Here is a 21,157-nt window from a genome sequence, read left to right as displayed (position 1 = left end):
GGATCCGTTTAAAATACATCAGTCTCCTTGATAACAAATAATCATCACGAGCCCTGGAAAAATAAAACATATTGGCGGACGTCTTATAAGAACATTCTGTATTTTGTTAGTGTTTTTGTGTGTTACAGAGGAAGTGGCTATTCTCCCACAAGCACATGAACATGACTCACTCTTCTTCATGCCAGCGCTTCCAGATTTTTCTTCTCCATTTGTCCTTTTCTCCCCTTACTCCTCATCTCTCTTTCCCTCTATCATCCCTCCCTCTCTGCCGTCTTCCTCCCATCCCACAACAGTTAAGACTTTTCCCCATCAGATCCAAAGAAGCTGAGGATTGAGCACTCAGCTCAAGGACAGCTCACAGCAATCTCTTTCCTAACACCTTGGATCTCCAAGGCTCAGTCTGGGCACGCTGGGGAAGGCCAACCTACAGGCCAGGAGACTAAAGGCTGAATTGGTCTGACTGGTGGGCATGACAGGCGTCATACACACAGAGGCCGTCTGGGTGCTGGCTTAACACGGCTAACCTGCTAATGCCCAAGTTAAATGGAAATCAGCAGATTAAAGTCCACCTACTCCTAAAACCCAAGGATTGTTAAAGGTTAAGAAATTCTTGTATGTCTTAAGTCTCAAGTCCAGGTTTTGCAAGCAAGTAATCACTAAACCTTATTGATCTTTACCTTTAGGTAAGACTGCATGCCATTTTCAGAAGTGTTTTACTTTGTCAAACAGTTCTAAACGCAAAGACTACAAGAGAAAGACAAAGTCGAAAAAGCGACAGAATAATGAAACAAAGCAAGATAGCGCTGGAGTCAATAACCGACATGCGTTTTATAAAATTATCCACATTGCAGACTTTCAGCAAAACTGATAAACACACTATTTGCATTTCATTTACATCGCAGATCGGCCAAATATTATGCTAGCATGCCATTATAAGACACTAGCTCCACATTCTCATTCATCTCTCATCCACTACCTCCTCTCATTTTTCCATGTTATTGCCATGTAATGCAGTTGGATCCGTGTAATACAGTGCTTTAGCATAAATCAGATTCTTTGCCTGCAGAGCTGGATCTTCTTCAAGTTGACGGATTAGATAGGGCTGGGTGTGTGTTGTATACAACTTTTGCGGTTGCATGCTTGTTGAGGCTCAGCTGCTGATTCGCACGAAAGAATCAGCAGCTAATGAACAACAGTTAAACTTTGATTTCCGTGCATCATGTACTCCCTCCCTCATCTCATCTCATCTCATCCTGGGCCCTACTTTCAGCTTTAACCTGTTGCAGCACTCCCCTGCCCCTGTTCCTCCCCCTCCATTCTTACCTCCCCACACTATTGGCTCAACTTCTCAAACAACCCCTCAGCCTTCAAAAGACAGCCGCCCATTCAGAAGGCTTTGGGTTAGAATGGGGGAGGAGAGCAGCACAGACTTGTGGAAGTTTGAATGGTGGGTGGGAGGGAGGTGTGGGGGGTGGGGTATAGGTCTCTGATTCCCGCTAAATTGTCCCACATGGCTGAGCGTGCTTAGTTTAAACAAACACAGCCACTTCCTCCTCACTGCACACATCGAGCACACAGACAAGCGAGCATGTACATACACACACACGCACAATACACACCAACAGGGTGCACAGGCATGCTTAAACTCCAGTATACACAGCATGGGCACACATGAACATAATACATTGTATACCCTAGCAAGCAGCAGACAATACTCTTATTCTAAAACTCCAGCCAGAAATGACAGGAAAAAAATTACATTAAAACCAGCACATTTGGGAATGTGTTAAAAACTGCTTTTAGAGCTCCTGTGCATATTTATACCTTATGACCAATATTACTAACTAAATGTTACTTGCTTGGCTACTTTGGCAATCAATTATTCAAAAGATTTTTCCATTTTATTTCAATTCATATTTCATTCATATAGCAGTAGTTCACCATAACACTTGCCTCAAGGCTAAAGCACACCAAAAATGTATTGATTTCTCAATTTTTCTTTCCCATGTTTTTCATATTTAGTGAGTTTGGTCTGGATGTCTGATGATGTCAATGGCACAATGCCTCAATTTTTAAAAAAAAAATGAGTTAGTTGTGATATTTAAACACGCTGTAGAGCAGCGGTCCCCAACCTTTTTCGCGCCACGGACCGGTTTATGCCCGACAATATTTTCATGGACCGGCCTTTAAGGTGTCGCGGATAAATACAACAAAATAAAACTACTACCGGTACCGAAAAAAATCTAATTTACTCATAACACACGTGAAAAGACCAAGGAAAACAGAGTAAACGATAAAAACGATAACAAAATAACACTGAAAACCGATAAAAACCCTGAAAACTATACATTTCACACCTGAGCCTCAACTCTCGCGGCCCGGTACCAAACGACTCACGGACCGGTACCGGTCCGAGGCCCGGGGGTTGGGGACCGCTGCTGTAGAGTGTTTAAACATGAGTATTAACATAATTGTATTTAGACAAGTAAAAATCACTTTTTCTTCTTTTACCAAAGACCTAACTTCTCTGTCTTAAAGACCTCTTAAAGACTATGTATTTCAATGAAGTGACCTACAATCATTGTAATTAGCTCTGCATTACAAACGGCCTATGAAGAGAGGTGAAGGAGGACAACCGCAGAGTCCAGACAAAGAGCGCACATTCAATGCCAGTGGACCTGCTGCCATCCAGACCTGCACACACAGCATGTCTTAGCCACTAATGCTGATCTCCATCGAGGCTGGATGCCATGAGTCTTAATTAAGACAGCCATGCCAAGTCAAGAAGTGAATTCTACTCCCCACCAACCACCACCATCCCCCTATTACACACACACACACACACACACAGAGAAGCCTAAACTCTCATTTGCAGATGGATGAGTGTGTAGATGCAGACAAACCACCAAGAGAGACTCAGATTTTATGGGTCAGGAAAAGCTTGCTCAGTGAGTAGTGTGTGGATGCCTTTGTGGGCGCTGAGATAGAAAAATCATTTAGTCACACCTACACGAGAAACCTGTTGTGTACTTGTGTTTATGAATGTGCATGTGTGTGAGTGTGTGAAAGAGAGAGAGAGGAGGGAGCGAGTGCACGCATCAGTGTTAAATCCATTAGAGGAAAACTGAATTGGGCTGAAAAATGAGAGAAGACACTTCTGGGAATCGCAAGCCAGTTGAAGGTGTACATACAATCACTTGCTCCCTACGATCAAACACACACACACACTTATAACACCCCTCCCTACAGCTTGGGGTCACAAGGTCACATTCCTTCTCTTCAATCAGCCTCAGGATTTCACACACTACTTTGGGGAGGGGAGAGAGGGGATGAAGGGGAGGGGGTGCTGTGTCTGTGGATTTCAGTATGGAATATTTTATTGATTTGTGTGTGATCCTGCTTGCAGGTAAGGGGAAGAAAAGTTAAAGAAAACAGAGGTCTGAGGCCATGTGTGCACGAAGCTTAAATAATTTGAAGATGCACTTTTCAATCTTTTTAAAAAAAACACCCTCTTAATTAGACTTATAAGTTATTAAGGTAACTAGGTCAAGCAGTTAAGGATTTCTCTTTGTTACAGTTTACAGGTGCCATTTGTAACACATAATGAAAACTAGAGTTGTTTTCACGGATATGTCAATGGCCAATATGCTCTCCTCTGATCAGTTTCTCACTGGTCAGGCAGTAGCAGGTCTTACTGCTGCATCATCAGTAGCTTTCGAGGATTAATCTTTCACATTTGAAAGCAAGACGAAGAGGCCTGCTATGAAAAATGGAAAGAGACATTCCCCTTCTCGTCCCCGTTCACTAAACATTTAGTCAGATCGAGCTTCAAAATAACTGGTGCCATGTCAAATACGTTGTCACGGTTATTCTAATTTATTAAAACAAACGGTCAAAAAGTCAAGTGTGCACCTTGGAGCAGGAAATATCACAGCTCAGCATTCAACATGACAGATCGTGTTAAAAAGACAGGCTAACCTGTGGGTGTTAGCAGGCTACGTTAGCATCCGTAGCTTGAGGCTTTGAGATTTATCATTTTTACATTTCGCTGATAAATCTAATATTTTTTACTGAGCATTTATTTCCTCATTTTTGCTGAGCCCCAAACTAATGGTGAGCAACATGGCCAAAAGATCACAATGATAACATCAGTGTTTTACAAGCAGTGTGGCCATTTAAGCTTACGTCGAGCTCAGGCGTTGATGAGCACCAGGATTTTTTTTTCCTTTTAGGAGAAAAGCTGCAACTCTCAAGGCAGCCACTGTAAGTTATTAGCCTTCTGCTCATGTTAGGCGTTTTTACACATAAATCGGCTTGAAAAAAAACTATAGAGAAGTTCAAAAACAGGGAATAAGGAGCCAGGAAAGTGTTATTAACTAATACTGATTTACGAGTTCAGCTTAAAATCGTTCATCGCCGTCTCTTTCCTTTTGCTGTTGTTGCACATATGCAGCTCCACTGTTCTGTCTGAAGTTTAAGGAACCGCCCGATCGAAAACTTTCCTGGCAGAAACCTTGCACACGATGACCTTTTGGGGTAAGATCACTCTCTAAGGTCACAATCTACAGTGTGCATATGGCTATTTGGATACAAAGCCTGGCATTTCTAGTCGCACAAATCCCTGCTTCATGGTTTTGCTATGATTTCATTCTGCTGACTAAACATGTTATTTCACGATGCTTTCCACTTTCCATTACTCTTCAACCACAATGTTTTCTTCCGTTTAAAAAATAACTTCTGACACTTCCTATATAAATAATTCATCCAATGTGTCACAACCAATCAGTTTGCTTAGTTCATGTGATAGTTTGGACGGGGCTGTTTCTTTGTTAGTTTTAATGACAGGATCCTCTAAGAAACGGATCGGAAGTCAAATTAAGATTCCTCCCCTTCACCCTTAAATCTGGCCCAAATATATCCTCCATGTGAAGTGACAACATGTGAAGCACTGCCACGCACAGTTGCATTAATCATACATACAAATAATGATGGTCACATACATAGAGAGACAGGCATACTAAGAAGTCTTATATGAGTTCTAATTTTGGTTCACAACATAAAAGAAACTGAAAATAACTAGTTACAGATTCAGTTCCCCACTTCAGTGCACACACACACACACACACACACACACACACACACACACACACACACACACAAACACACACAAGAGACTTAGCCAAGACACTTTAAGACACTTGAGATAAACACTCAAAATGCTCACAGCCAGGCATAAAAACAGCCATTAACGACTGGCGGAACTTTCCATGGGCCTGCCAACCAGCAACACCAACACGCCTGGCATGCTAATACAAGCACATAAAGTTAACTGAGTGTGTACATTTCATGCATATGTGTTAAATCAAGGCTGTGTCTGTGTCTTTGTGTGCATTATATATATATATTATATATATATATATAATATATTATATATATTATATATATATATATATATGCACAATTAATGTCTTTGACCAGCTGACTGTGCATGCTCACACACAGGCATCTCTTCAACAAGCCATTTCTATGGATGATACCACCTAGGGCCTGTGAAAGGGCAAAAGGAGGGAAAAGGAGGGCAGGGTGACCGAGAGATACACACCTCATATGAATCATTCAAACCTTTTTTTTTTGTTACCTTAGATACTAAGTTGATGATAAATTTGGCAGCCGGCCTTCTTGTTGTGAAACTTTTACCTCTTTGTCAAAATTCTTTGACTCTATCACGTTAACTATTAGTCTGTGTCTCAGCAGGTGAGATGTTTCAATAGCACCAGTTGGTAAAATCAAAGATTTAAGCGAGGGCACAAGTTGAATCATGTGCCAGTATTGCTGTGCATTGAAATGCACGTAAGGTATTCGAATATACGTGGCTCAAATTTCTGCTTGTGGCTTGACTGGAAGTACTGTTCCAGCTTATGCGTCATCTACCCTCATATAGAAATATGGCTGCAACTAATGATTATATTCATTAGCTCTGCTTAAACAAAGAGAGAAGTGAATCATGTTTAACATTGTTCACGTGCAGTGATGCTGGGATATCAACAGAACAGGTCAAATTTACTAAGTTACTAAAATGGTACATAAGCTTAATTAACCATTATAACTTTTTTAAGTGACTGGTGTAAGGGTCAAGCTAGAGTGTATTCCATGCAGCACACTGGCAGACACCAACACACAACGTTCAGTGTGTAAAACATCATAACAAAGGGAAAATGACTTGTATAGTTTCCAGGTATATGCCTTGAAATAGCTTTTGCCTAACCAGGAGTCTAAAGGGGTTATGAAAATGACCCAGGTTAACCTATTATTTAAATTACTGACAAGAAAATAACCATCAATCATTTAATTCATTAACGAGCTCCTCGTTTCTTTTAACTGTCAAAATGTAATAAATCTGCTGCATAAGAACAGCAGTTTGTTTTCATTTTTTAAATGCCCTATTAGGTTGTTTAGTTTAGTCATTGTAAAGATGTTTACTTAAAAGTGAATGAACACTGTTACTATTTTCTTTGCAAAAAAGCATTAAGAGGAAGTTCAATGACCTTTCATGACAGTCTTTGTAAATATTTATTTCCAAAAATATTCATTCAGTTGCATCACATTTGAGAAATCCTGTCTGTCTTATTTTAGACTGAAACTCTGAGACTGAGGTTGTTTGAATTATTTTATCAAACACTACGATTAGCAAAAGAAGAAGTCAAGAGAAGAGGAAAGAAAAATGCAATGGAAAAGGGGATGGGAGGGAGGAGATGGGGGAAGAGAAGTTGAAAGGCTTCTTTCATCTACGTCTGAATCAACTGTCAACAATACAGGAAATTATCGAGGGAGACAAAAAAAAAAAAGAAGGGAGACGGGATTCTGGAGAGCAAGAGGGGCAGGGAGGAAGGCAAGGAGGACGAAAGAAAGGGCCGAGAAGGGTAAACATTACAGTTCTATGCCAAGCAAACATCAGATGCTGGGATACTTCAACAAAAAGCCACCGTTCATTTGGGAGAGAAGAAGATGGAGCAAGAGAGAAAGAGTGGGCGAAGATGCGAGTGTGTGGCAACAAGCAGAGACACCCAGTCAAAAGCTGGGAAATGGAAAGTGAAAGCATGGAGCGTCAGACAAACAGCTGCTGTTGTTAAATAGGACAAAGCGTTTTTTTCTCATAACACATCCATGCATCTCTTTCTCAGTGTCTGTTTGCACAATATCCTGCAGCAAACACAGGGTTTGACCTCATGAATCAGATGAGTCATTTGTAACTTAATGTAACTGTATATTTGCATACACACTTCATGAAACAAATCAAGAGATGCAGGACACTAAACGTGCACTACAAATTCATCCTGTAGGACATCATTACTCCACACTCGTACATTATCTTGAACAAAAAGACAGTGTTACTTACAGTAATTAAAAAACCAGAGAGGCAGCAAGGAGATAATCTACAGAAATCCTGCTTTTGCACTTTAGGTGTTGACCTTTTGACCTCACAGTAGAGGAACTCCTAATCACATCCAACTTACAAATAAGATAACCTCTCATCACTGTCAAGGAAATGCACCTCCGAAACAGTAACAGTGAAGGTAGCAATTTTTCTGGGAAGCACACCTGTTGCATTCGGAGAACCAGATGGCAGAAGAGACAGCAGGATACATAAAAACTGCAGACATACAGTAGAGCGGTGAAACACAGTACACAGCAAACACACACCAGTTACTAGAAGGAAATATTCAGAGCAAACCGATGTATTTAAATGGTCGGAATCAGTACTATAAATAATAATTACTACTGATTATATGCAGACATGACAAGAACTGCAGATCATAAATGTAACAAATTTAAATTTGCACAGACTGTGCATGTTTTTCTTCTTTTCTAAAGCCTTTGAAGCTGACACACTTGTCTCTTGAACTAAATCACCACTGTGCTGCAACAACTAATTCAGCAAAGCAACAATTATTTTCAAATCTAATCTTGCTTATTTGGTCTATAAAATGTCTACAACTATATAAAAACTATAAAAAAAAGTCTAATGCCTGAAAAACTACAGTAACAGGAATTCATGAGGAGTTTTATCATAAGTTTCTTTGTGTTTGCCTCTGTTTCACATGCTCACACACACACACACACACACATTCCAGGGCAGCATTGTTTTGTCTATGTAACTCTATAGCTGCATCTGCCTGTGTTCCTGAAACACAAGAGCTACTTGGTAACACTACCCATTTGATAGCGTGTTCTAGGTTACCAGTCAGACACATAAGTACACACATACAATGGCTAGCATCATCCAAGCTGCCCATTCCCTGACCCCATTTCAACCAGGCATACCAAAGAGTTTTATTAGGCCAGTAGCGAACCAGAGTACTAAGACAAAGAGAATCCTCCTGGCATCCTGAAATCACATGTAACATGACAGTAACTTCCTTGTTGTTCTTAGAATAACCACATTCTGAATACTGGACCCAAAGCTTCTTATTTTAATATCATGTATGCTTTCTGTGTAGATGCTGGAGAAGTAGAGAAGAAAAATGTATGCCACATAAAAAGAACTTACCAGTGAATTGACATATAAGATATTTTAGCCTCCCTTTTCCTCATTATTTTGGTTATCACTCATGCAAAAACTAATTAATTGGATCACAGGAGCTGCAATGTTAAAAATCACCCCATGTGTAGGCAATGACGCACCATCACAGTTAGTGGCACAAAGGTGTGGGCTGCACCTGTGTGACAAATTTAAAACTTACATAAAGTGTTATTCAACCTCTGTTCTTTCTCTGTTTGTGCAAAATACATGGAAAGCTAAAGCAACAATGGTTACCCTCCTTCAATGTGACTCCAGTATAACCCCAATCTGACTGTGTCTGCTTAAAGACGCACAGAGAAAATGTGAAAATGAGAAGATAAGGATCATTTGATATAAAGTTGCATCAGTTTTAAGGCAAATTCTTGCTACATATATCCTAGGAGTTTCGGCTGTGTACAATGTTGCACATTTAATACAAGCTTCAGGCAACAAGCTGTGCTGAATCTGACACCAATGAAACACAAAGAATAATGCTGGAGCTGTAAAGCAGGATGGTCCCAAATCTGAAAGTCTATCTTACCTTTTAACCTGATTCCTCTTGGGATCTGAGTTAGAGCCAACAGATGCTACTTTCAGCAGAAAAGGCTTTTAATCATGTTAGAGTGCCACACTTTGATTAAAGCTTTACCTGCATCCAGCTGTCCACCTCTCAGCTTACTGGCCACAACTTAACTGTCTGATGCTAAAAGTTTTTGATGCTCTCGTGGAAGCAAGATAAATTGCTCATTCAAGCAGCACAGGGAGAATTCCTTCACGCTCTAAACCCAAATACACCTTTTCAGCTGGAAGCCGACCTCATTCATCCCCCTCAAAGAAAAGTCAGATATCTTTTTTTTTCGGGGGGCGGGGGCGGGGGGGGGGGGGGGGTAAAGAAAGGGGAAAAAAATCATGGCCACATCAGCCTTTCACCAAAGGAATGTCACGTGACGTCATCTATTTGGGATCGGATTTCTCCGTCTCCCTTTCCTTCACTTTCTCCCATGAAAAAGTAGAAGAAGCGTACATGTGTGTGATGCGTTGGGTAATCCCCCCAAGCCCGTAACCAATATCATCCGACGTGGACCTGAAGCGCACAACACGGGGAGATATGCAACCCCCAAATCAATGCTCCAATTACACCTCACCAATACTGCCACCACCAGTAATGACATTTTAATGACAACTATTGAGTCCCGTTATTAAACAGGGGGAGAAAAAAAAGAAAAAGAAAAACCTGACAAGCTACCAACGATCCTGCAGCCCAACTCATCTCAAGTTTTCTCCTAATGCGGTGGGACAAGGGCCTATAGTCTTTCTGTAACTACGTGGAAGTCAGATAATCGATCGTGTCGAGCAGAAGACCAATGTTTGATTTCCACGTCTGCATCAGAGAGGCTGAGAGAAAAATTTGTCTCCTGCATAAACAGACACGTAGTCGTTTCTGGGGGAGAGAGAGGGTGAGAGAGAGAGACTGGCTGGCTGGCTGGAAGGAATGCTAGGATATGCTGGAGTTGGGATTTTTTTTTCCTCCTCCAAAGCTTTTCACTGCATTCTGTAACCGCACACAAAGTCAACGGGAAGTCGATCTTAAACGGCCCCTTCAACGCTTCTCGACAGTTATCCAACACAACAGAATCCCCTATAGTGTCAATTCAATGATTTCGCAACCCCCTCTGTCAAATCTGACTGCCTCAGCATCTTCCTTTCCAAGTTATTTTCCAGCTATAAAAGTGCTCATTTCCTGATTTTAAGCAGCAACAACAAAAACGACGATTTCCACAATGCAAGTCGTAGCGCACCAGCAGTTGATTATTAGAAACAAGCCACGGAGACAACGGTTTTCTTCTGTTGCGCACTCACTCCATCTGAAGTCCTCGGAGACAAAAACACATTCTTTGGTGAAAGCTGAGAAATCGGGACCACAAAGAGCAGACTCCAAAACGCACAGTCCGACACATTCACGCGACTAGTGTGATGAATTAGCACGACTATCCCCTCTGCTTTGCTTTTCCTTATTGTTTCAAAATAAAAGGAATTTTTGAGCAACAAAAAAAAAGTTTCGTTTCACCCTCCTCCGCAGTGGTAAAGCAGTTTTCCTTTTTCCTTTGCGTTGGCCAAGTGGCCCAGACTGCCGGCGTCAGCGCTCAGCTCTCCAAACTCACACACAGACACACGCACTTCTAAAACTTTTTCAACATCCACTCCAGTTGCCTCGATTCCCCCACTTTGTGGGTAATGCTGCTTAAAAACTGTAAAAGGACTCACCTCGCTGCAATAAAATAATCTTCAAACAGACGTGGCTGCGCGATTTTTAATTCCCTGGGCCGGGTCTTGCCTGTCTGCTGGCTCGACGCTACGAGTACTGGGAGACTCCGCCATGTCAATCATAGCCGACCCACATGGAGCGAGATCCCGCCTCTACCGTAATGCACAGTGCGCAGTGAGAAAGCCAAAACAGAACGCTATAGCACGCTTCTCTCACAGCATAGAATAAATGAGGGCGAACAGCTGTTTACAGTCATGAAGAGAAAGAAAAGAAAAACAAAACAAAACTAGGGCAATCATTTTTTAAAGAAATAAAAGTTTTAAAGGAATATTTTAGTTACTTTAAAGCTATTAAATGCCAAATTTGCCTATTTAATTTCCCGATATTATCAAGTAGACTACAATTTTGAAGTGCCTTTAATGAATTATTTATTCCGATAGAGCTCAGTAATCAGAACAAAGCCGTGTACACAAAATTCACAAACACTGAGTTATAGTTTATTCTCTTGGTGATTCCACGAAAAAGATTCAAACTAAACACAGAACATGTAAAAAAAAATTATCTACGCATAAAATCTGAGATACTTTTATGATTTTTATTGGTTGTTGACTCCTAAGACATCTGCGTTAAAAGGTTATGTAAGCCCAAACAGGTGGGTGAACTCTAAGGCAAACAAACCCAAGGCTGAATTGATTTTATGTGTCATAATGCTACAGAATATATTCATTCCAGTACCCAGTACCTGTGTCATGTTTCTTGTCATTTCACATTTTTTTAAGTTAAAAATAAATTTTAAAAAACTATAATTAAAAAATGTTAAAAAAATCACCAAGAACTCAACAATAAATGTAAATAAATAAATAAATTAAATAAACTTCTCAAGTAATATACAATACAATAATTTCTTATACCATATATTCAAACTAATTCACCCATTTTTGAGAGTGTCAAGTGGGTCAAAGCTCTGTTCCAGCGCCTCTAAAACATCTTTAACCACAGACCAAAGTCCCTCTGGTGGCTGAACTTGGCATCATTTAGCCCACCAAGAGCCCACAGTTTCAAGGGTTTTAGGTTCAGCATTGATACCTGAAAAACGGACATCGATTAATGGTCTGAATTATTTTCTAAAACATATGTGGTGAATTTGCTACAGGTTTTAAAAAGAATAAGACTTTTCCAATACTGATGAGTGTATGATATGCTACACAATACCATATTGCATCTGTGCATGCATTCACCTTCTTCCCCCGGGGTTCATTATAGCAGACTTCCACACATATACAAATATGCATGTTAGCGCTTGAAATTAAGACATCATTGCCAACAAGTGCATGTCACAATTAGAACACAAAACGTGTCTCGGGGCCAAAAACATAATTTGTATAGATTCAATACAAACCTATAAATCCATCATTTGATGAAAACAGTAACTTTACTTTCACAATAAAAAAAAATGGGAGTAAAATCACAGATCAGAAATTGTTGTTAAATTGAAATCCACAACAAAGTTTTACTGCACTTTGAGCCACTCATTAGCTTCAATCACAGAAAATTCAACACTGCAGAAAACCAGAATGACATTGTTTCATTTAACCCTGGCAAGTGCAACAACAAAAAACAGGCCGTTTAATTCGTTACGCCTGTGTTGTATATCTTTGTCCACATTGCTAATTCTTACTGCATTTTCAAACAGGCACTCGGAGCCAAATACACTCGTTGCCCCTGAGCTCTTCATTTCTCTCAGCTGGCACAGACAAACACATTCCAGCAACTGCACTAAGAAAACAGTTACCGGTGTAATCAAAGCCAGTAAAAGAAATATGGTCCTTTACCAGGACAATGCGCCTGTGAGGAATTAAATGGAATTCGGTTCAATTCAGTGAACACAAATCAACCCAAGGGGGCAACTGATATGGCAATAAGACAAATCATACTTGCCCACCAAAAATACCACTGTGGATCAATGTAGTGAGAGAACTCCTCTCCTTATAAGATGTCGGCTCAGCTTTTTCTCCTTTCATGCAGGTTATTTCCACAAAAACACTTTAGATTTCACAGTGTTCCCTAAACACTTGACACCCTTTTGACTATTGTGCCTTGTATACGCAAAATTCTTTGCCTCATATACCTTATTAGATGTTTGGACACAAATATTGTTATGTAGCTCCAGTAAATCCCCCACAAAAAATAATGCCCTAAATGTACAAGCCATAATGCAATATAAAATAATACTTAAACTGTGTAAAGCCATATCAAGATAAATATTTGTGTGTTCTTTTAGGTATTAAATCCTTCCCAGAAACCATCAAGAACACATTAAATGGTCTTCTTGACATTTTGATCACATCAGGTTCTTTTTCAAAGCAGACCAAGTTGGCTCAGTTGTCATGGAAATATGGATGCTGCTTTCTGAGCCCATTAAGCATATCTCGTCCTCGCTTCTCTTGTACCTTTTAAATATAATAGCAAATGCCATACAATTTTATGAACACCAATGACTTATCAGTTTACGTCCTTACACCACACTAAGCTCCTCTGTCTTAAATGCGTCCTCACAAGGGGGGATGTAGATAAAGAGAAGCAGATGAGTTAGGGAAGGGCTTAGCTTTAAAACAAGAGAGAAATGAATTGTGCAACAGGGGCTGTAACTCAGAATCAAGAAGCTGTTCCCACAATTTTGAGCTGTGGAAACAATGTATAGTAGTCAGAGACAATCAGTCTGTGAATTTAAAAAAAATACCTTCTTGATTTAAATAATTCTGCTAACAAAGCCAAAGTAGGCCAACCTCGAGTGACGTGTTGGACCTTTACAGACATTTAGTCACATTAGATTAGATCTGTGGAGGAGAGCGGATGAGGAAAGACTGGAGGGAGCAGATCTTGGAAAGCAACGCAACTATTTCCCCTGTATGTCAGGGCCAGGCCTCCACAACTGCCAGATGTTTACCACCAACCCAGCTGCTTTCTCTCTTGCCTTCTTTCTCCTCATCTCTCCTCCTCAGATTTTTTTTCTCTCTGATTCTCTTTAAACCAAGCCCACCCTGTAATCATGCACACTCACCAAAGAGCTTTGAAGTAAGTGGAATGTGTCCAGCCATATGATAATATGCACTCTATATTCTTATAACAGATAGAAAGTAAAGAAGGGAAAGCAGGAAATGAGATTATTGGACAGCAGCCAGCTCTTCAGTGTGGTTTTCTAGATGTTAATTATGCCCTTACTCCACTCTTAGATCTTGCACGTGTGTGTGTTTATGTATGCATTTATGGGTGTATGTTGTGTGTACATATGTAGTGTTTGTGTACACATTATCAGAAATGCTGGTCTAAGAGCGGGTAATGGGCTGATAATCGGCGCCTTGGAACAGAGAGGTGCAATATGATGGTGCGCGCATGAGTGTGTGCATGTAAGGTACTTTTTTCCAAAGATGTGAGGATGGAATTTACCTCATCATGAGTTCAAAAGAGTCAACCCAAGGCTCTCAGCAAACCAGCAAGTGCAGACATGTCTCCCACCTCTCTCTGCCCCCTCCAAACCTTTTTTTTCCTCCTTTATCAGTATGCAGGGCAGCTGGTTGGACCGTTATATACTAAAATGATTTCTCTGACATGTGTTTGTACCTCCATGACCTAAATTGTGCATTTAATTGGAATACAGTACTGTGCAAAAGTCTTGAACTACCTCTGAGCTCTTCATATTTTGCAAGGCGAATGAGTAATAGTTGCAGTGATTTATTAAAAGATGTGCAAAAATACATGGAAATATAGTATACAAGGCAAAAACAGACTTTTCAGACTTCTAATGACCTTTAAAATCAATATTTGATATTGCCACCTTTATTCTTCAGCCAATCGTGTTCGATTGTGTTTTATTTCTGCCCAGGTATGCTTTTGCTGCATTGGCCTTTTTGTTTGCGATCATTCTTTTCAGATGGTATTCCATGATCAATCAAAAGCCTCCTGACCTCGTCCATACACACAGATGACAATTTTAAGATACTGATTATCATTGCAGTTCTTGTGTAACTTGGCATACCTCAGTCTTTCCCTCCTGCTTCCCGTCCTTAAGAATGACTTCCTGACAGCCACCCTTCCACTGAGCCCATTCCTGATGAGGTTTGAGTGAAGAGTATGTGGATAAATGGAATGGTGAGATGCATCTCCCAGGTCTCAGGTGTTTGCTGGATTTTTTTGTCCTGTTTTTTTAAGGACATGACGTTCATCTCCTTTTGTTTTGTCCAGTTTCCTCAATGTTTTAAGGAGACAATGCATGCCATGGTGAGATATAACATTTTTTGGCTAATACCTGTGTGTCAAACTGCGTAATCTTTGGCATTATTTATAATTTCAACAAAAGAAATGCAGCTGGTTCTACAATTGGTTCTTTGCTAACTTCTTATTTGTACACATGACACTGTTTAATCTATGGTTTTTAATTCACTGCATTACATCAGGATATATATGTAATGCAGTGAGAATTTAAATACAAATTTACCAACATGACATGCTAGAAAGAGAAACTAATGTTAAAACAAATTATATCTTTTCTCTTATTTGGACTCTTTTACCATTTTAGGCTTGTTTTGGGGGTCTTTTGGCTTGAAATAGATAGTATTAATATTCTATTTAGTATCTCTGGAACATCTGGAACAAGAAGCAATTTCAAAGGCTTTCTTTGCCCAAGCTCATCTCTTTGTCTCGCTTTGATAAGGCGAATTGCTTCCAGTTGTTTCCTTCCTCTTTTCAGGACTTTCTCAGACAGCTTTATCCAAAGCTTATGTTTCTGGCATCACTGGTATGCATGGAACAAGTACCGCACTCTACAATAATCAAGGCCTTACAGTGCCCATGCACTTCTCTTCGATGAGATCAATTGGTTCCAGTTGTCGCCTCACCATTTTGTGGGTTTCCTAGTCAGCTTTATCCCCGCACAGTGCTTAGATGACATTTGTATTTGTTCCATCTTTGCCAATCATGTCATATGTTCCATCTTAAAGAATACCTTCCAGTCATGACATCACGGTGGGGATTTCACACTGGATGGGTCACCCCACCATAGGGTGGTGGGCATTGGCAATCACAGCCATGGAATGTCTGTGACTCAAGAAGGTGGGCCAGTGATCTGGTTGGCTAATTTCTTTGTCCCTGACATTTGTGGAAAACAAGCAGAGTGCCATTTTAAACAATGACCAGTCCACTCTGACCTTCGCTGGGAGGCCAATTGCTCATGAGCAAATCACAATGTGACACCGTGCCAGCTATTACACCATTGTTCGAACAATCAGTGCATTCAGAACAATAAACCCCCAGAAGAAACGGTGCCTGCAATCACCCTCATTTTGCCAAGAATCACATCCCCACAGAAATATATAACATACATTTTCTTAAGTGCTATTTACACAAATCAGTTTTATCAAGATGGGTGAAAACACAGGGGTGGAACTAAAACGCTGTAAAAACAGTTTCATCTAAAAGCACAGTTAGCTGAAGCAATTAATTTGTGTGATCACAACTTTTGAAGTAAAACAATATTATAATTAAAAGTTATGGTCCCCACAAGATGAAGCCTCCTGACATTTTCACAAACTTTTAAAAACATTAGAAGAATTGGGTACATGGAATAGTCCAAAAATGTCTTTTCTCGTGTGTTTTAGGCAACCTAGCTGGATAGGTAGGATGTCCAGGAGATACAACTCCATCTTTTTCACACAAGGTTGCAATCAGATATCAGTCTGTGTAGTAGGAAGTTGGCAGTGTAAAGACCCTTCAATGTTCAGTGGGATGCATGAAATACTCGCATTCTCAAATGCATCTTCATCTTCAGTCACTTTGCTGATTTCTCCAATATCATGACAACTTGAGAGCCATTGGATGGATTGTGCCATGAAGAGACCTGGTACAGACCTATATAGCACAAAGGATGACAAAATAACCTTGCTGACATCATTTTTCGACAGTGCCATCAAACAAAAAAAAAAAACATGGCAGATCCATCGATGTTTGCTAAGGAGCTGGTTGCCATTGTAACTCAAACACTGTGATTGGCATCACTGTAGAAACGTCAGAGTTTATTAAATTTTTAATTGATGAAAATATAACTGTCAAAATGGCATTCAAGGGGTTCAAAGCCTATGTCATTTATATATGTCATTTTCCATCCATCCATCTTTGTAACCACTTATCCAGTTCAGTGTTGCTGGGGGCCACCATAGCGCCAACATAGAGAGAGAGAGACCCATATTCTTTTCATACTCATTTGCACACCCATATTCATCTAATACACTGTAAACAATGCAATACCTACACACGCGCTACTGTAAAATAGCAAATGACAAAGTTCACAGGTTAGAGTCAAATGTCAATCATATATATTCCACCCTGTAATATTTTCACCTCCGTAATATTCTTTATATTTATAGCTGAGCGATTTATATATATTAATGCCATTTCTTAAATTCGTAAACTCTGTAACATATTGTATTATTTAAATAGTTTAGTCTGTTACAGTTACTCCAAGACAGTAACAGTAAGTCACATAATTTCCTAAGGGATTAATAAAGTATTCTAATTTTGATTCATGGTATGCATTTTTTACCATTGTTCTATTGTATAAAATTAGGTATTGCTTACAGTATTTTAGACACATTTGAGCCAATGCAACACTCGCTGAGAGCAGGAACAATGACACTGTAAGCTCAATGGAGATTGTCTTTGCTACGACAGATTAAAAAAAGGCCTACTTGTCACCTGTATAATCATGCCTCTAAGCTGGCAAAAATAGTTTGCTTGGAAAACAGCTCAGCTGATGTAATCTACAATCACAATAAAGCCTAGATTTTTGGTTGTTGCCAATTTGGGAATCTCCTAAATATCCAAAAAGAAAAAAACAAAACAAAAAAACCCTCAACAATGTGACTCATTAACCACAGACTTCATGTTCAGCTCCTGCTCTTGTCATGGAGGCTCCGATGCTAGCATATTGATTCACTGCAGCGTCATACAAACCATATAGGGTCAAATGTGAATTTGTTAAAAAATAACTACAACAGATGAAATTAAACAACAACATGGAAAATCTTAAGCTTTAAGAATGAAAATAGCCAGTATCCGAGACGGGCTATTGAGCACCAGTCCATGCAAACACGTTAAGATCACAAAGTATGTGTACACAGGAGGGAATAACGATGTCTGAATGTGACGTGTGTGTCGTGGAATAAGACCATAAAGAGCAAAGAGTATATATTTTTTTAAACATCTTTATTTAAACTTAAAATGAAAGCAAAAAATAACAGGAGACAGGACAGAAAAAAGAAAGAAAGATTGAAAGACTAAAAGCAAGAATTGATGGATGTAAAGAGGGAAAACCATGCCAATACAATAACCACCAGACTTTGCATCACATCTCAGCCTACTCAAGTTTTCTGTGCACAGATCAAAAATAAACTCTTTTCTCTACCTTTAAAAGTAAAGTAAAAGTCCTGCATGGCTTTGCTCCTTGCCTGATGCTTGGAGTGTGAGCACCAGGATACTTTGCATAGAACCAAAAAGTCGTCGTCCAGACTTGATGTCCCATCACCATAATTAGTTCTTTCTTGTATACCGTATAGGCGAAGAAATCTCTTTAAGAGTGAATGAATGTGATCACAGCAGTGAAAAATCTGTCTCAACTGTTTCTATATCTATATTAGATGATATCTTGTATCTACAAATTTTGTGATTGTCAGGTTGGGTAGAAAAGAGGATTTCACCCACTTCTGCTGATAAAATCCACTGCACGTCTAACACAAGCATACACACAGCTAACATAATTTACCCCCCATCCCAAAGCCACACAGTGGCACAGTAATAAAAACCATCATATTACAGTTGTTATGTCCATAATGGCTCATTATTACTGTTAATAATATTATAATATTGCTTATTACAAAGCTAGAGAGATTTACAACAAATATAAAGCAGAAGTGGGGTGATCAAGGTACTTAAAACCTTGCAGCATCCGCAAGCTGTCTTTTTTACCCTTCAACTGCAACTATACTATGGTGAGTCTGTACAGCAAATGCCAGAAAAGGATGTATATATATCGGTGAATTTAAAGCCACTGAGGACTACTACTAATTAAAGAGTTATACAAGGGCACACACATCCACCGATCCTGGAGCACAATCCCCATGGCAACAAAACGGCTTGAAACAGAGCTACACAACACAGGCTCCTAAAGCACACTCTTCTATCAGTGCAAACACACACTCCTAGCTATTACAGTAAATAAAGGAGTTAAAGGGTTCACAGACCAAACTCACATAGTGGCATCTAACCATAAACATTGATTGGGTTGTACTATAACAACTGGTTTTAAGAGAGTTTAAGAAAAATGTCCTGAAAAAAAATAAGGCTTCATCTCAGTACAATGAATGGACATTTCTGAATAACTATACAGCAATTGAGCAGTGATACATCTATGCATCTTAGTCTCTATAAAGCACAAACTGTAGTGTCAGGACAATGTACACTACAGAGAGTTCTACTGGAAACTCTTCAGCATGTCTTCTGTTGTTTGAATAACAGGGACACGTGTTCAGAGAATCATTTTTCTAAAAGCCACAAACACTGTAGTGAAGTGCTGTTTGAAATCTCAAAGGTATCTACGTAATGGTTTGCCGGCATGATACCACTACATATGTGAGTTTCAAATTTGCTTTAGGCAACCTATTTATTAAAAGGCATCTTTAGTGGTGTGTTTTTGTCTGTTACAGGTAGAGTGGACTTCAGAAACGCTGATAAACAAATGATCAATAGTGATGAGATGTAAACAGGTATGTAAAAAGGGGATACTTTTGCAGAGACTAAACGACAGCAACAGTTCACATGAATTAGAAGGCAGTGTACAAATTCAAAATTGGATGTGAGAGAATAAACGGAGAAGATAACTCTGATGATGAAATGACAGAATGACTTTTCCCAGTCCTCTCTTTTTAACTTAAAACAATAAAGCTCAGCTTTCTGTGTAATGTACTGTATCGGTGCGTCTGTCTTGGATGTGCGCTGAGCTTACTCAAGCCCAATGTTTTTGTTCTACACTTCTGCTTGTCAAATTGAAAATTCCATAAAAAATAAAGGTTTAACAAAGAAAAGAAAAGAAAAGAAAAGAAGGATGTGGGAAAACATACAGTGAGATATTGCATGAGACTGGCAGGAACAACTTACAAATCGTAGGCACATCTATTGTTTCATTACAAATGTTACAGGTGGAAATGTTTGGGCAACTCTACCGGAGAGTTTGATATGACTGGCATTGTGCATCACTTGATGTGCATATCCCATATCTTTCACCATTATCTGATTGAGAATTAATACATTGAAATTGTAGAGCTTGAAAATAACTGTCCATGACTCCGGAGATCGTCCAGAGGTGGAGCGCTGATAGTGCTGCAACAATAAAGAACAGCTCAGGCTGTGCGGTGAACTAAACTCCTTCACAGAAATGACAGCCAGCCATCAAGCACTGTGCAGGCCACGGATGGCATGCAGTACCACATACTGGCCACTAAGTGGAGGTGCTGATATAACCGCTCAAGCTGTTCTATGACCTCTAATTAAAGGGACTAACAGCTTCCTTTACGAGAAACATGGTGACAAGATGCTCACACAGCAGGTTTCTCAAGGCAGTGTGTGTCATATTTTTAAGCAGTGGATTGTTGCTCTTCAATGGCAGTGTCTATCATAGTTTTTCTACCTGCCAGTTTCTCCCACTAGATGCCTACTTGTGTGCATGGCAGGCTTCCTGTCAGTCTAACTTGAGCTTAGCAAAATTCTTAAAAAGATTGTCCTTTGGCAGGATTGTCAGTAGAGAATTCACAATAATTACATTATTTTACAGTTAAGTGTTTTTCTTTGAGTCCTTCTTGAGCTTACCAAACTTCTGTCTTTGGCTTCTGTGGAGCAAAAAGCTGGAGGCAGGGACATTCTTTTTTGTGTGAATACAGATGCATTATTGCACCAGACACCAGAACAATACTGGTTTATGGCCATACTCACACACACATACAATACAATAACTCCACAGAGAAATCATGAGACAGGAGCCAGAATTCCTTTCTCTGTCTGTCTTTCGATCCATGTATGGATGCATATATCCAGAGTGGCCCTCCATCACCTTGCTGCTTTCTGTTTACCAGAAAGAGAAGCCCAAGAATTCCAAGTTTTATGCAGACAGGTCTGATATGACCAGTTTTTCCATTTTCCCAATTTCTCCAGGAACTTGGAGCTCCTCAGATTCATAGTCATCATCAAATGACCTGGGAACACAACAGAGAGAACCGATATACACCTTT

The 21,157-nt window shown here is 39.7% G+C and overlaps 2 protein-coding genes across 5 annotated transcripts in view; both read right to left on the bottom strand.

Annotated features, from left to right (window-relative positions):
- Positions 1-10,936, bottom strand: part of fndc3ba (fibronectin type III domain containing 3Ba) — a 92,050-nt gene extending 81,114 nt beyond the window's left edge. Inside the window, exon 1 of one of the 2 annotated variants that reach the window (XM_084915688.1) lies at positions 10,826-10,936. The gene's annotated coding sequence lies outside the window, so the exon portion shown is untranslated. Of the gene's footprint in view, positions 1-10,420 lie in introns of both variants that reach the window. The other variant, XM_084915689.1, reaches the window with a different exon arrangement.
- A 7,130-nt stretch (positions 10,937-18,066) lies between these two features.
- The window catches only part of ppp2r3a (protein phosphatase 2, regulatory subunit B'', alpha), a 61,799-nt gene continuing 58,708 nt past the window's right edge, over positions 18,067-21,157 (bottom strand). For all 3 annotated transcript variants that reach the window (XM_084915821.1, XM_084915820.1, XM_084915822.1), the window contains one exon: positions 18,067-21,121. In XM_084915821.1, coding sequence (XP_084771947.1) covers positions 21,028-21,121 — 94 coding nt within the window. In that variant the 3' untranslated portion in view covers positions 18,067-21,027. The remainder of the gene's footprint in view (positions 21,122-21,157) is intronic.

Source organism: Perissodus microlepis, chromosome 19 (assembly GCF_051167445.1).
Source record: "Perissodus microlepis isolate ML-2025 ecotype Zambia chromosome 19, ASM5116744v1, whole genome shotgun sequence".
Lineage (NCBI taxonomy): Eukaryota > Metazoa > Chordata > Actinopteri > Cichliformes > Cichlidae > Perissodus > Perissodus microlepis.
Note: the sequence above shows the minus strand (reverse complement) of the source record. Positions and strands in the feature narration are given on the sequence as shown.